The sequence below is a fragment of the Phodopus roborovskii genome, unplaced genomic scaffold (assembly GCF_943737965.1).
Source record: "Phodopus roborovskii unplaced genomic scaffold, PHOROB, whole genome shotgun sequence".
Classification (NCBI taxonomy): domain Eukaryota; kingdom Metazoa; phylum Chordata; class Mammalia; order Rodentia; family Cricetidae; genus Phodopus; species Phodopus roborovskii.
In genome coordinates, this window is record NW_026126448.1 from 3,609,459 (window position 1) to 3,625,972 (window position 16,514).

The 16,514-nt window shown below is 34.9% G+C and overlaps 1 protein-coding gene across 1 annotated transcript in view; it reads left to right on the forward strand.

The window, feature by feature from the left end:
• Positions 1–16,514, forward strand: part of Agbl4 (AGBL carboxypeptidase 4) — a 1,068,750-nt gene that overhangs the window by 99,097 nt on the left and 953,139 nt on the right. Inside the window, exon 3 of the mRNA XM_051188468.1 lies at positions 10,255–10,379. Within this exon, the coding sequence (XP_051044425.1) occupies positions 10,255–10,379 (125 nt within the window). The remainder of the gene's footprint in view (positions 1–10,254; positions 10,380–16,514) is intronic.

Below are 16,514 nucleotides of genomic sequence, written 5' to 3' on the forward strand. Positions count from 1 at the left end.
CAATTGTCATAACTTCAATTTAAACTATATAGATGTATATACATGTAAACATACATATATATATGTACTATAAACCATTTTAAATAGCCATAAAATAATATAATTCCCTATGGCTTTTCAAACATTCTTATTGTTACTTTTTTTTCTTATTTTACATATTGATTCCAGTTCCCTCTCCCTGCCTCGCTTCCATGCCCCCTGACCACCCTTCCATTCCATTCCCTCCCCCTACTCCACAGGGATGGGGATGCCTTCCAGGAGGGATCAACAAAATCTGTCCAATCATTTGGAGTAGGGACTAGGCCCTCCCTCCTGCCTCTAGGTTAAGGGAGTATCCCTCCATGGGGAATGTGCTCCCAAAGTCCTTTTATGTACCAGGGATACATCCTGGTTCCTCTGTCAGAGGTTCCTTAGACTGCCCAGGACTTCTAACTGAGACCCATGTACAGGGAGTCTGAGTCGATCCAATGCTGGTTTCCCAGCTATCAGTCTGGGGACCCATTATTTCCTTCTTGTTCAGGTCAGCTGTCTCTGTGGGTTTCTGTAGCCTGGTCTTGTCATCCCAATCTGCATCTTGATTCCAGTGTTTAGCTGTGGGTGTCTGCTTCTGTTTCCATCAGTTACTAGTTGAGGGCTCTATGATGGTGGATAAGTTAGTCATCAATCTCATTATCAGGGAAGGGCATTTATGGTAGCCTTTCCACTGTTCAAATTGTTAGTTGGGGTCAGTCTTGTAGGTCTCTGGACATTTCTCTAGCATCAGTTATCTCTTAATGTTACTTATCCCCACTTCTATCTGGTTTCTCCTGTTTATATACATGTATCTAAAGGTTTGGAGAGATCATCCACAAATAAGAGAAAATGTGTCACTTTTCTTCAGACAATAATATGACAATTTTTAAAGTAAACCTCCTTGAGGAATTTTGTGATGAACCTAATGTGGGTCAAAGTCCACCCCATCAATCACATACACATATTGTATGGCATTCTTTGGTCAGTGGAGTTTAACAGACATGGTTCTGACAGAGGCTTTGATGTGCTTTGTGTAATTTGCCCTGTCTTTATCATGCTGGTGGTTTTTGGAATGAATGGGTATATGAGAGACAAATTCTTCACATCTTTTTACCAGGGTACAGCCTGACTTCTGCAGACTAAAGTGGAGTTGCTTAAAGAGACCATCATACCACAGTCTACAAGCCTTTGAGTTGTATCTGCTGGTTGTGGGATCCACATGGCTACATTTTGATTGTCTGTAGTTTTGATTGTAGTTTTTCTTATTGGTCTTCTGTTGCAAAGAGAAGGTATTTTTTTTAAATCAGGAGTGGGGACTATACTTACTTGTGGGTAATAGGACAAATATATAAAATGCAGTTAGAGATTATGCTGGCTTAGTTAATTTAGTTTATGGTGGTTGTAGGGTCTACAGATAAAGCTATAAAACAACTCCCACATCTAAGGCTTAGGTATTATTCAAGAAGTGTGGGAAAAATATCTGGAAGTAGGAGGATAAAGGAGTTTGATGTGAAATTAGGAATGTCACTTGCTGTACCCATAAAGCGTCATCAACATGACTGCCTCCTAAACATGGTCTGAATAAGGACAACAATGATAGAAACACTAAAGTGAATGAGGGAAAGCTCAGGATGTCTACACACTACACAAAGTTGATAGTAAGAGAAATAGTCTTTCTCAGGAAGGACTCAACCCTTGATTATCTAATAACAAATTGTCAGGCTTGAAAACATACATACAAATAATATTTTAAAGACTGAGCAGGGTGCATATATTTACTTAAGAACATGTATATGTACATATATAGGTATATAACAACAAATAATGAAAAAAGAGGCCCTAATTTCAAAGAGAGCAAGGAAAGGTGATTGGGAATGTTTGGAGGGAAGAAAGGGAAGGTGAAATGATGTAACTATATTATTTGTGATATTAAAAAATTAAAGAAATAATTAAAAACTAAGTAAATGCTTATTGTAGGGGTTTGGGGAATTGGCTCAGTGGATGACCTGATTGGTGCAAAAATGCAAGGACCTTAGTTCATATATTCAGAAACCACAGAAATCCAGGTTTGGCAGCCTAAGTCTGTAATTCAGTGCTCTAGCTGCAAGATGGAAAGGAAACTACCCAGCATATGTGGCAGCAAAAGAGACACCGTGTCTTAAACAAAATGAAAGGAGAGGTTGAGACCTGAAGATGTCATTTTATCTTCACACATCTGCCATAGCACATGTATCTGTACTCAAATACATGAACACACACACACACACACACACACACACACACACACACACACACTTTAGAAAATTGCATACTTTGAAAACACCACACATAAGAACAAAAGAGAGTACCACACACACAATTGGGTTCCAGGAGAATTTTGTTCTTAAATTTCACCATTTAATCTTTTTCATTTCTTGAGTTACTTGCTTAGAATACTAAAAAGCTAAATGGGAAACTGGATACTTCCTTATTCTTGGATGGGTGGTATGTGTTTACCTTTTTATTCCTACATTACCTGCATTCCATTTGCAAACAAACACTGAGATTCTCTGATATGCATTGTTAACTGAGTCTGTGACCTTTCTTTAATGGATTACCCCCTTCAGAGTTTCTTCTGGTTTCTAAGCATGGAAAAGATGGCATTGTGCACATGGTTTTATCAGTAAAAGGAAGCTAAATTTCCTAGAAGTTAATTAACCTGTTCAGAATTTCAAAGTTTGGTGATCAGTAGCACAAAGACTTAACAATAGGCTTTCTGACTCATTGGTGCAGTCTTCAATTCCTTTGTCATGTTATGGCCATTATTAATCAAAGGATAGCAAAAATATGAGGGCATAATGGAGAGGTTAATTCTGGAAGTCATCTTGCAAGAGGTAATAGTGAACAAGGCTTTAATGATCAGACATTAACACCTAAGAGGACTCCTCCTGTGGAAAAATCCTTGAATAAATATGCCAAGACAATAAATGTTTGAAGAAAAAATAAATAAAACTGTATAAAAATAGATGATTGAATAATACAAACATTTACACAGGTTTGAGGCATACTTTGTACTTCTCTATAGGGTGATTTGGCGATTTGTGCTTTTGGTGGTGGAAAGACCAAGAAAGGCAGCTGAATACAATTTGTTGTTGTGGAACCAACAAGATAAAATTATTTGAAAAGGGACAGAAGAGGTGTGAGAATCTTTTCAGGGACAGAATTAGGCTCAAGGTCACAAATATAATCAATGATATACCAGGTGTTCAGAGCATTCCAATCATTAGTGCATAAACTTAAAAATATTTAACAGAGATATTTTTGATTTTTGAGGAAGAATGACTTTAAAATGACATTTAACCTTCAAATCTTTATTTTTAGTCATTGTATAATTAGATCCAGAACATCAATTATTCATCCTCAATTCAGTGTTTACTAATAGCATTTAGTATGTATTTCAATGAAATCACTTTGTTAGTTTACTTAGAGCATCAGTTTGTATAGCAGTAGAAACAGGCATGCACTTTAGGAGGCACACCACAAGTTCTCTCTACTTCACAATGACAGGGAAGTCTATGGCTGAAATTATTTTACAGTTTGTGTGAATACAGTTTCTATGAAATGTAGAAAATTATGAATGCAAAACTTCTTCAAGATAAGAATGATCCTGTTAAATATTTCTATCCTAGAATTTTTATTTACTTTCTTGCTGAAATCTCTTGAGACTATTTACCAGAAATGTTTCAAAGTATAGCCTTGATTTCTCACTATCTATCATAACTCTGTTGCTTTCAGGTTCCCTACAGGCCTTGTAAGAGAAAATTAATAAGGCATAAATTTTATTTGATGATCAGTAAACACATCTATAATAGTTTAAATCTGCCAAATAATCATTTACCCTTCAAGTTCTAAAAGGATATTTATTTTTTAAAAAAATTCTATTTCTGTTTTGATAATTGTTAATGGTTGTCCAGCCCCATAGACTAAAACTTAAGGGGGAAAACATAAACAAGAAGGAGACAAGATTCTATGAGCCAGAGGAGCAGTCTGCTGGCTTACCTTTTCTTCCCAATGAAAGTGAATCAAATATTTCAGTAAAATTGGGAATACCTGTAGATTCAATCTCTGTAATTAACTCTTTTCTATCACCGCTTCATGAAAGTTCTATTAGTTTTTGTTTGAACTATTTCAATATATTAATACATATATTATTGGTATGTCTATCTTTAGATTGTGGCTGTTTCATTTTATATTTATACTGCCACTACAAAAATCTTTTAAAGTCTTAACATTAAAAATTAAAACAATATTGTAGTTTTTCCACATTTCTTTACCCTCATTTTTTTCAACTTCATTTTGCAGTAATCCTGAGTTACTGGAACCTGACCAAAGTGACTGACAATTTCTAGCCCGCCCTTCTTGGCTCTCTATTCTGGATTCTTTCCTAGGATGAACTTTCTGCCTTCTCATACTTGAGATGTAGATCAGTACTCAGCCTTCAGGTTTAACTTCTCCTTACATTAAACTCTGCAAGCCTTGCCACCCCACTTAGGGTTAGTTTATTCAGTTCAATATCATTGAAATACTTTTTCACATATTTTGGCTCCTGTATCCCTATGGCATATTTTTTATATGGTGATCCTTTGCTCTCTAAAATCCATATATGAGTGAGTACATACTATGTTTCTCTTTTGTGACTGGATTACCTCATTCACCATGGTTTCTTCAAGTTCAATTCACTTGCCTGCAAATTTGAAGATTCCATTGTTTTTTTCCACAGAGTAGTATTCCACTGTGTAGATGTGTCACATCTTCTTTATCCATTATTCAGTTGAGAAGAATCTAGGTTGCTTCCAGGTTCTTGCTATTACAAATAATGCTGCTATGAACATAGTTGAGCACATGTCTTTGTTGCATGGATGTGGATCATTTGGGTATATGCCTAAGAGGGGAATTTCTGGGTCCTGTGGTAGACTGATTCCCATTTTCCTGAGGAACCAATATACTGATATCCAAAATGGCTGTACAAGTTTGCACTCCCATCAGCAGTGGAGGAGTGTTCCCCTTTCTCCACATCCTCCACATACATTGTCATTGGTGTTTCTATTTTAGCCATTCTGGCAAGAGTAAGATGGTATCTCCAAGTTGTTTTGATTTGCATTTCCCTGCTAGCTAAGGATGTTGAGCATTTTTTTAAGTGTCTTTCAGCCTTTGTGATTTCCTCTATTGAGAGTTCTCTCTCACAGAGTATTTTAATATTATTTGTTTGTTTGAAAATTTTATATATAAAAACTACCATTTTAATTAAATCTACCCCCACACCATTTCCTCCCTTATACTTCTTTACCATATCACTGCACAGACCACTTTCCCCTTATAACTTTATTTACTCTTTTAAAAAACCCAATGAGTCCATTTACTGTGAATGGGTATAGGGATATATATTGGAGCATGGGTGAACCCTTAAGGGTAGCCTCCTTGAAGTAAACTTAATCTCTTGCACTAGTAGCCATCAGTTGCTAATAGCTTCTTATCTAGGAGTGGGATTTCATGAGAACCTTCCTTACCTAGGCTTGGAGTTTGGCTGGCTTGATCTTGTGCTTCTACAGTAGCAAGTCTGCATATTGCTTTTTTTTTTCTTTTCCAAAATTCCTTAATGCTTTTCCTTCCAACACTCCCTATTCTACTTTACCCTCCTCTCTCTCACCTTATTTGACCCTTCCTGCTCCTCAATTTACCCTTCTCCCTTCATAACATCTACATTCCATCACTTTCCCTTAACATCCTGTTCCTCCCACTGTGGTCCCTTTCTAGTGTCCTGATATCTATGGTACTTCAGTTTAAAATAATGTACAATTCAAAACTAGGAAGAGAGAGAGAGAGAGAGAGACAGAGAGACAGAGAGAGACAGACAGACAGAGAGACAGAGAGAGAGAGAGAGAGAGAGAGAGAGAGAGAGAGAGAGAGAGAGAATGTAGTGCTTGTCTTTCTGGATCTCAGTTAGCTCACTCCATATGATCTTTCCTAGTTCTATCCATTTACCTGAAAATTTCATGGTTTCAGTGTTCTTTACAGCTGACTGGGATTCCACTGAATATATATTTCCCACATTTTCATTGTCCATTCATTATATGAAAGACATTTTGATTATTTTCATTTTCTGACCTCTGTGAATAGGGCGTCAATGAACTTGGTTGTATGAGTCTCTATGGAATAGATGATTGTTAAGCTACCACCCTCAAGTAGAGAAAATGTGTCACTTGTCTTTGAATCTATGCTATTTCACTCAGTATAGTATTTTCTAGCTCCATCCATTTACCTACAAAGTTCATGATTTAGTTTTCCTTACAAATGAATAATTTTGCATTGTTTATAGAACCATATTTTCATTATCCATTCATCAGTTGACGGGCATTTGATTGATTTCATTTCCTAGTTAATGTGAGTAGAGTGATTATGAGCTTGGCCTATCCAGTAGATAGTGGAGGTCCTTTGGACATATGCCACCAGTGGAATAACTGGGTCATATGGTACATTTTCTTTCTTTCTGCCTGTCTGTCTTTCTTTCTTTGAAAATTCTACATATTTCCACTATAACTACTCAAGCTTGTACTTCCTTTTTAAAATAATTTTTTAATTTAAATTTGAAACAAACTTGTTTTATATATCAATCCCAGTTCCCTTATCCTCCTGTCCTCCCCCATTTGCCTATGCCTCAACCTCTCTGTGTGTAATGGGCTCCCAAAGTCTATTCATATACTAGGGATAAATGTTGATCCATTACCAGAGGCCCCATAGACTGTGCAGTCCTCCCAACTTAACACCATATTCAGGGAATCTGGGTCGGTCCTATACTGGCTTCCCAGCTATCAGACTGGAGTCCATGAGCTTCCCCTTCAGGTTAGCAGTTTCTATGGGTTTCTCCAGCCTGGTCTTGACCCCTTTGCTCATCACTCCTCCCTGTCTGCAACTGGATTCCAAGTTTGCACTTTCTATCAAAAGTGAATGAGGGTTTCATTTGCCCACATCCTTGATAAGATTTGTTGTTTTGGTTTCTGCTATTTTGACTGGGATAAGATGAAATCTCAAGGTAGTTTTAATTTTCATTTCCATTTTTTTGGGTTTGGTCTTTATTAAATTTATTTTATTTGTCACTGGGATGAAGATTTTTAATCATTTTCATTTATACTATCTATTCAATTGAATGATGGATGAGAATGTTAATGCTTATTATAAATATTTCTTAGCCTTTTATATTATTTTGAGAATTCTAATTTTATTACAACCCCTAACTTTTATTTAGGTTGTTTCCTGATATTTTATGTTTTTGAGTTATTTGTATAGTCTAGATATTAACCTTCTGTTAGATGTATGGATTTTTTTCCCATTCTGTAGCCTGCCTCTACACTAGAATGATGGTGCCTTTTGCTGTATAGAAGTTCTTTAGTTTCATAAAATCCTCTTTGTCAGCTAGTGGCCTTGATGACTATACTGTATGTATTTTGTATACATTTGAATATTTAATCCTTTTACATTTGATAAATTTATGGCATATTTGCACTACAATCTGTATGTTATATTTTTCTCCTATTTCTCCATCATGGTTTAGATTCTGTTTGCTTCTTTTCTTTGTCTTTCCTTTAAATAGATATTGCTAGTATATTTTAAAATATCTGCTTCCATAATTCTATAATATGATACATTGCTGAAGTATTTAAGGAAAAATGGATGTGTAGTCATAGTGTATTATAAAGAACAGAACAATATAACCAGAAGTCTATTCCAAAGATCTTTCCTGGTACTTTAAATTATGAATTTAAATAGGCATTAAGTGCTTACAGGTTTCAGGCTCATCATCATTGGGTCAAGTTGATGATTTAATAAGATAAGAGTAAAATTACATTGAAACATTACAGTTCTATAGATACGTTATATTATTATTAAAAAAAAACTATACATAGCAACACTTTAAAGATTTCTTTTCACAAAAACCCGTATGTACTGTCTAACTACTAAAATAAATGAATATGTGTTTTTCTGAAGATTAGGATAAGCATTAATACATAATTTTAGAATATGAAGAGTTGAAGTGTGCATTGTCCCCTTTTAAGCTTTTGTTGTTTTAACAATATGATATGTATCAGATAATTTAAAATCTGCTTCCACTTCTATCTCTGTGATACCTGTGCCATTCTCTCAGGTGCACAGCTGTATAGTTTTGTCACTGGTGGTTAGACAAGTTTTATTTGTATTCACATCATTTGAGAATGTTACTTATTTACTTACTACATAACTTTGGAGTTGTTTTAGTTCATTATTCCTTGTTTTGCTTGTATGTACTATGGGACAGCAATAGTACCTCACTTATGAAACATGTTCTGAGGATTAAATTGATTGCACATTTAGCCTTCATGACAGTCTATAGCATACACCTAAACTAAGAATTATTAATTTTATACTAAAATTAATTTAGTCTTATGTCTTAATTGCATAGTTGTTAACATTTATATTTTATCTAATGTAGGAACAAATTCTTATATTTCAATTTATGTTACCTCATTTTATTATATTCATTATTTTGTGTATGTGTGTATTGGGAGATGCATACCAAGGTGCACGTATGGAAGTCAGGGAACCACCTGAAGGAGTTGGCACATTCCTTTTACTGTTTGTATCCTGGGGCTCCTACTGACATTATTAGTGTTAGTACCCTTACAATCTGAGCCATCTATCCAGTCCCATATTCCTTGATTTACAATGATAAAAATGATGTGGGAATTTTTAAATTAATTGTTCATGAGTACTCAGAAAATTTAAAAATAACCTAAATTATTTAACCCAGTATTAAATATTTAATTTCATTGTGTAATAAATACTCTGACTTCCATAAAACATGCCTTAATAAATATTTTTGATGATCATAATTCAAAGAGCTAATTTTATATAAGGAGTCTCCTTGAGGATTATGAATACAATTGAAAGAAAAATTAAGAGAAAAGTCTTTGGTTTCAATTATTTTTATATGTATTTCCTTGTCAATATAGGATTTTCAATGTGAATATACTAAAATAAAGGTACTGTTACATCCCAGAAGGGGAAAATGAAGTGTCTTCTCATTTATATTTTAATAGAGTAGATAAAATTTAATAAAAGTTAATTGTTATATTTATGGAGTTATTGTCTTGGATCACTGCCTGATTATTGCTAGAAACAGGTAGCTGAAGGTTATATCTGAAAGAACCTTGGGGTTATATAATTCAGCAATTTCATAAGACTATGAGATGGTAAGTAGCTTATTTATTATACTATTGGAATCAAGTGAAGATAGAATCCAGGTTTCTGGGTCTCTGGCTAGTACTCCATCAATTATAATACAATTCATATTCAGAAAAAAAATTAGAGACATGTCAACTGAATTTTGAAAAGAATTAAAACTTTGGTACATGTAAATCAAAGGTTTATTCCTAAGCATTCCTCTAGAGCAGTGGTTCTCAAGCTGTGGGTTACAACTCATTTGAGGGTCAAACGACCCTTTCATAGGGGTGGCATGTCATCTAGATACCCTTTGTATCAGTTATTTATACTACGATTCATAACAATAGCAAAACTTCAGTTATGAAGTAGCAATGAATAAATTTATGGTTGGGGGTCACCATAATATGAGGAGCTGTCTTAAAGGTTTGCAGCATTAGAAAGGTTAGAACCACTGATCTAGAAGCAGGTGATCTGTAACTCATTTTAAATAAGATATTGCTATTTTCCTTAAGATCAAAACAATACCAGCTACCAGCTTCTAAGTCAGTTGCTTTGAGTCCAGGTATAGTAACCTTGACTAATTTTTAGCAGTTGATTATCTGGTTTAGAAATTTATCACACAAAACAAGTAGCCATGTTGTGAAGATTAAAGAAGGTTTAAAGTATTAGAAGTAGTTTGTATTCTATCCTAATTTTTTTTCTACTAGGAAACTGAAGTTTGTGATTCATTCCTCAGTGCTTTTGGAGCATACTATAGTCTTCAAAACCCAATCTTTTTTGTTGCACAAAGGATCCAGATTATAAGGGCCAGGCAGAGATTGTGTACTGCAGCCTGAACTAGCTGAAATTCTTCCTTACTTTGGGCCACACTCAGAGTTGGTAGGTTAAGACTGTGAATGTTTACACCTACTAGTGTCAAATGAAGATTAGTACTAGTATCAAAGCTCATAATATTGTTGAGGGGCATGAACTCCTATTAAAACACAGTTCTCTTATGTTTTGTCATAGGTAACCTTGGCCGGGTCGAGCAAGTCTCTGAGTTTGAGTATGATCTGTTCATTAGACCGGATACCTGTAATCCTCGCTTCCGGGTCTGGTTCAACTTCACTGTTGAAAATGTGAAAGAATCACAGGTGAGGGGAATGGTGGCTATCTAGTATGATCTTAAAAATAGAACATTGTTTTCTTTAACAGGTGTAAATTCTTGACTATAATACATTGTACTGCTCTGTATCTATAGCAAGGAGGAAGAGGTAAATAATTCCTTTTGGGAATTCATTAATGAAAGCTTGTATCTAAGAAAAAGTATGTTGTTTACTGAGTACATCCTTATATGTGAAGATTCCTGGTAGAATACCATAAGGAAACATTGCAAGTGCCTTGTTGCTCTCTGAATCTAATATGCCGTTACATTATCTTTGCAAAGATGCAAAAAGACATTCTCATAGGCCCCATCTCAAAAAGTGCTTCTCTTATTCAACAGGATTTTCATTAAGCTTGCATGATTTGTATAAACTGAGTGTCTTCCCTAAGGTTTGTGTACCTAGGAACTCAGACTATTTTACAACATTATCTAGTGATTCTGGGAAACCTGTGTTTTCTATGTCAGGTTTAAATTTTACAAATATATTAATCTGCCTTAATCTTAATGTCTTTAGCTTTACTTTCTAACTTCCAATGATTTACAATCCTTTTTGAAAACTTTTATTTCCTCAAAGAATATTGATGGAAATAGAGCAATAACATGACATATATGTGCTTGAAATAAACATTAGCAAAGTCTAATTCTAAGAAATATTTCCATTCCATTCCATTCCAACAGCTACAGACAGACTGCACAAACTGCGCACATGGTGATTTTATGGTTGTTTTAGCATGTGAAAGCCTGGCCATGAAAAGTTCCATCCAGTCTTCCCTTGGGTTGTCTTTATCAACAGTACCAGGGAGAACATAAGGAGCTTGTTTGGTTTTTAATCACACAGTCAATGCTGCGTGCATCTCTCTGTTCATTTGAGTTACAACTTCATTCATATTTCAGGCTCTGGCAGTGTCTGGATTTCAGGGACCTTTGGGCTTTTCCTTGACACTGCTGTTCCTGGCATACTGGCTTCAGCATAAAAGGGAGTGACAGTCACTAAACTTCTCTGCAGTCCCAGTGGCCCAGCACTGGGGAATGTGCCATCTTCATTGAAGTTTGGAGGCTAACTGTGGAAACTGAATACAGGAAAGATGTTTGTATACTACTAAATATGACACCTCAGAGTTTTTGGCAAATGGTGGAGGAGACAAAAGATCTGAAGCTCACACAGAGTGCCCACCTCCCCCCCCCCAACCCATAGGTCTTAGACTTGCTTCTTGCTTTTAGCCGATCTGACATGATGAAGTCTCTTTTATACTTTCCATAGCAATATCATACTCTTTCTCTTTCCTAGCCATATAAGGCAATTCACCTGACTCTAGGATTATCCCAAAAAATAATCAGTAATCTTCAAAATATTTTTCCAGTATTTATGTGGGCTCCCTGTAAGAATCACTTGATATCACAATACACCCTTGTGTTCTTCTGTTGCTGTTGCTCACTTATGTTGGTGAGTTATGCTTGTCACACATAGAGTCCTCTGAAAAGCAAACAGCTATTCTGCAGGCAATTTATATGAAAGAAGGAAAACACTTTCTTAATTTCAGTAGAAAATTTCTTTCTTATGTAGCTTATATATCATTGATCTTGCTTATTGCATCTAAGAAGCCACTAAGTCCTAGAAAGAGAGCTGGTTACTTTTATATTTGTTGTCAGAGACTAAGCAGTATTTCATTTTTTAATTTTTTATATTTCTTAAATTTTGAGGCACATTAGGACTAGCCCTAGTTTCTTATTCACTTCAGTCTCCATGATTATCTGTATGTAGCTTATTTATTTATTTATCTTTCTTATTTTACATATCGATCCCAGTTCCCTTTCTGTTCCTTCCTCCCTCTCTTCTATCCTCCATGCCCCCCGACCACTCTCCCATTCCATCCCAACCCCCCCCCACTACACATGTAGGGTGATGCTTTCCTGGAGGAGTCATCTAAATCTGTTAAGTCATTTGGAGTAGGGACTAGGCCCTCCCTCCTGCCTCTCGGTTATATAGCTAGCTCTGTCATAAATATTAACCCATTTTAATTAATCTAAGTATTTCCACGTGGTATCTATCATCTTACCGGAGAGATGGCCCAGCATTCCACTCTTTCCATCCTCCATGTTGAATCTCCTCCCTACTACTTCCCAAATCATCCTTGTCTCCTAGTCCCACCTATCTTGCTTTCCTCATTAACCTTAGTGCTTTATTCATTAACCAATAAAAGAAACATATTTACAGAATACATCTCCCATCATCTTTGTAGCAATCTTTTCTAGCAATTAAATATTTGAGTAGCATGGAAGTATGTAAATGGTTCTTAATAAGAGAATTGGGTATGTTTTATGAAACTTATTTTTAATGTTGTCACAGCTGACACAATATGTTTCTCTGGCTTCTAACAACATAAGCAATATTATCCTTTTCTTGTCGCAACCCAAAATCTTAGATTTCTGAACCTTATTATGCATTCATCATCTTTCTGTGGCCACTGTTTCATCAACTCTAACCACATTATAAAGTTATGGAAATCTGTCTCAAGAAGGCTTATAGATAGACTAGGAAGATACAGTATATATCCCTAGTTCATAGGATATTGTTTTCATGGTTGCCTACACGAAGAGAATGGTTTTGCTATTAAGTTTGACTTGTGAGATCTGCTTTTATAATGTCTTTTCCTGTAATCTTTTCCCATATCTCTCCAATTTCCGTTAAAATGGGAGCTGCACAAATGTAATCTCATAAAGAACCTTATTTAGTTCTTGGTACCAGCAGATGAGAAAATATTAGTCATCACAGGCAGACTCCATTAAATGAATGTTAAAAATCAAAGGATCAAATGTACTGTACATGCAGGACTAGCTTTGGGGTTATTTTCCTTGATGTTTTTAGGAAGAGATAAAAGCTTGGAACATGCACTGCTGTATCACAGGACTGATATATTAGCCCTCCAAAAGTAGTTGCTAAATAGTACATTTGCAATAGTTGATGGAAACTAAATGTCCTGGTACCTTTATGAAAAAGTAATTTTCTCTCTGAAAAACTGATATTAAATATTCTGATGTAGAAATGCATTATTGATGCAGCAGAACACTTGTGTGAGGTAAAAGCAAATTTTTCTATTTAAATACTTATGATACAATTTTAGCCAATAAGAGAAAATAAAATGATATGCCTCAGCTATTTAAGCTGTTTTTATTCATGCATATTTTTTATGTCCTACATTTATCTTTCCCTTTTTCTGATTACAAAAGCAGCCAATGCTTAATGTAATAAACATAGAATATAGATAATTCTTAAAAGCAGAAAAATGAAGCACAAACACACACACACACACACAGCCCACCTCCACATTTACACCCACACACTCCTATCATTTTCCCCAATTTGAAGCAGATAATACTAAATTGGAATATTTTTTCTATGCCTGTTTATTATGCATTATAATCAATTTATGTTATAGATATGCTTCATATCTTGCTTTTAAAAACCTAAACATTATTATAATTAATTTTATTTCATCAATTCTTGTAGCCATGGCAAATATCTGCTTGCTGAATACAGGGCTGGTTCCTTTCTCTTGAATATAAAGATCACTGTCTACTGTGTATTATTGTAAATAGTACTGTTGGAAACATATTAATTCAGGAAATACTTTTGTAACACCATCTTTAGGAGAAATTTCAAGGAAGCTCTTGGACAAAGGATGTGCACATCTTAGATGGCCAGTGCATGCTGTTTAAAGTTTACGTTACTTTGTTTTCCCGTCAGTATAGAATGAAGTTGCTTTCTTTGAATTTCGTTATTGGAATTGCCATTTTTTACTCAGATATTCACATATGCAGAGTGGATTGTTTATTTTCTGCATGTTGAAGCTTCACACAGAGAAATAGTTTATGATGGAGTGTCCCAGACCTCTAGTCATAACAAAAAAGTTAATTGATTCTAGTAATATCATACAACAGAACAAGTTCATTTATTTTATTTAATTCATTTTACTCTATTCATCAATCTTGTTTTATCTGGGCCTGTCAATAGACTTTCTCTAGATACACAAAGAAGAATAATGTGATCAAGTATCAGCCTTGGGTAAGTGAAAAAGACCCTGTCTCTCAAAAGATATTTTTTTCTTATAAAGATTGTTGATGTTTTAAATACACATAGAGCTAATTGCTCTTTGAGGTTTACTTCAAAGCTTTGTTAAAGAAGGCATAACATAATGACGGCAATTTCCCTGCTGCATAGACAAGACTCTTTGGAAGTACCTACTGAATGATTCAGAGTATCTCTGAACCCTGAATCTTAAAAATCATGGCACACCTAGGAGTGAAGCTATTCACTGACTCTTTGGTAGAGTTTTGGCGTGACCATTTTTCGATTTGGTATATATTATTTTCTATGTCAACTCATAGAGTTTTGCAACTGGGTAGGTATGGGAACATTTATTTCATCATTGTCATAAGATAGATTTTAAGAGATGTATTGGTGGGTCTGTAATAGCCTCTACTTCAGAACTTGTTAGTTTTTTGAAGTTACTTTCTAGTAAATGATCTTTGTTCATGTCCTGGAGTCTTTACCATGTATGTATACCACTTTTCACACAGCCCAGTGGCCCACTGTAATCCTCTACAGATTTATAGAACATTTTTACTTTCCAGTGTTTCTATTCTAATATTCTGATCTGTAATTCTAGATCTCAATCTTATATTCATTTTTTGGTCTTCTAACTTACGTTTCTTCAGCCGTATGTTGTGAAAGTCATTAATTTTTCATTGTAGTTTAGTATGTGTGGTCTGATTGGAAATGTCTTGAGTTGCTGGTGACAGTGTCTAAAACCAAGTGTTCATTGATATTATGTAAGGGAAGACAGATTTACTACCAGATACTCCGTATGGATGAGAATATATCATGGGTTTATTTTAACAGTATGTACCACAGAGTTCAAGGAGGATGAAGGCAGTTCACGATACATACAAAATCTAAAAGAGAGAGGATATTAAAGGGGTGGAATGTGAGAGATTTGGAAAATATAATATTAAAGGGTTGTTGAATATTGGACATTTTAGTTGATGGTATCATCCAACATTGACAGTTTTTGAAACTAAAAATAAACTACAGTAATTACTACTAAGCAACAAACATAAATTGTAGCTTAATTTGTTGAGGACTGTGATGAAGTTGTAGGAGTTGTGGACTTAGATTATAAGTTCAGTAAACTGTAAAATGGTGCTTGTTAGAACAGGATGCATTAAAGCTGACAGAATTACGTGTTATTATAGTTACTGTTAATATCAAGGTGTAAAGTATGTACATGAGAATCTTCTATCTGTAGTAAATGAAGTAGAGCTTTCCTGGGGAGCAAGAGTGCCAGTGGTCAGGCTGTTGGAGCAAATGACCCAAACACATACTTCTCAAATTATAATGAAATGTGAGCAACCTTCATTGAGAAATGAAGAGGAATAAGATAAGAGAGTTACCATCAGTAACGAGAGGCAGAGGAGGAACAATCTGAAGCACTGAGATGCAAAGTTGTGTTCACAAAAGTAAAATCTCAGCAGTACAAAGATCTCTCAAAATTAATGTATTTCAAAACAATTCCAGTAAGAATTTTCTTCTTCCAATTATTAATAGAATTTGAGAAGCTAATCCTAAAATTAAAGTATAAAAATGAAATACAAGGAATTTCTCAGCCAAATTCAGGGAAAAACCATGGGTTTCATATATGTTTAATAATGGAACCAGTATTTCAACTAACTTATTTTATAGCAGTTGTAATTTAAAATCACTATAATATGGCATAAGAAGAGAGAAGCCGTCTAAATGAACAGTAGAGAAAACAGAAACAAAGCTATTTATGAGTTATATTATGGCAATAATAGTCTTATAAATAGTAAAAATATCAGAACAAATTGAAAATTTGAAACTGTGAAAACTGCAATAAGGCCTGCCTTACAATCAGTTTGTGGGAAGTAACTTGTAGCTTTGGAAATAGCCTGGGTTGTTTGGAGGTTTCTATGAGGTCCCTTTGGCCAACAACTTAACTTATTTCTGACACCTGGAGATTTTGCTTGGTGGCAAAAGAGGTCTGATTGGGGCTTTATCTCTCCAGTTATTTAATACAAATACAGAAAAGCTTTGTATTTAGGTTTC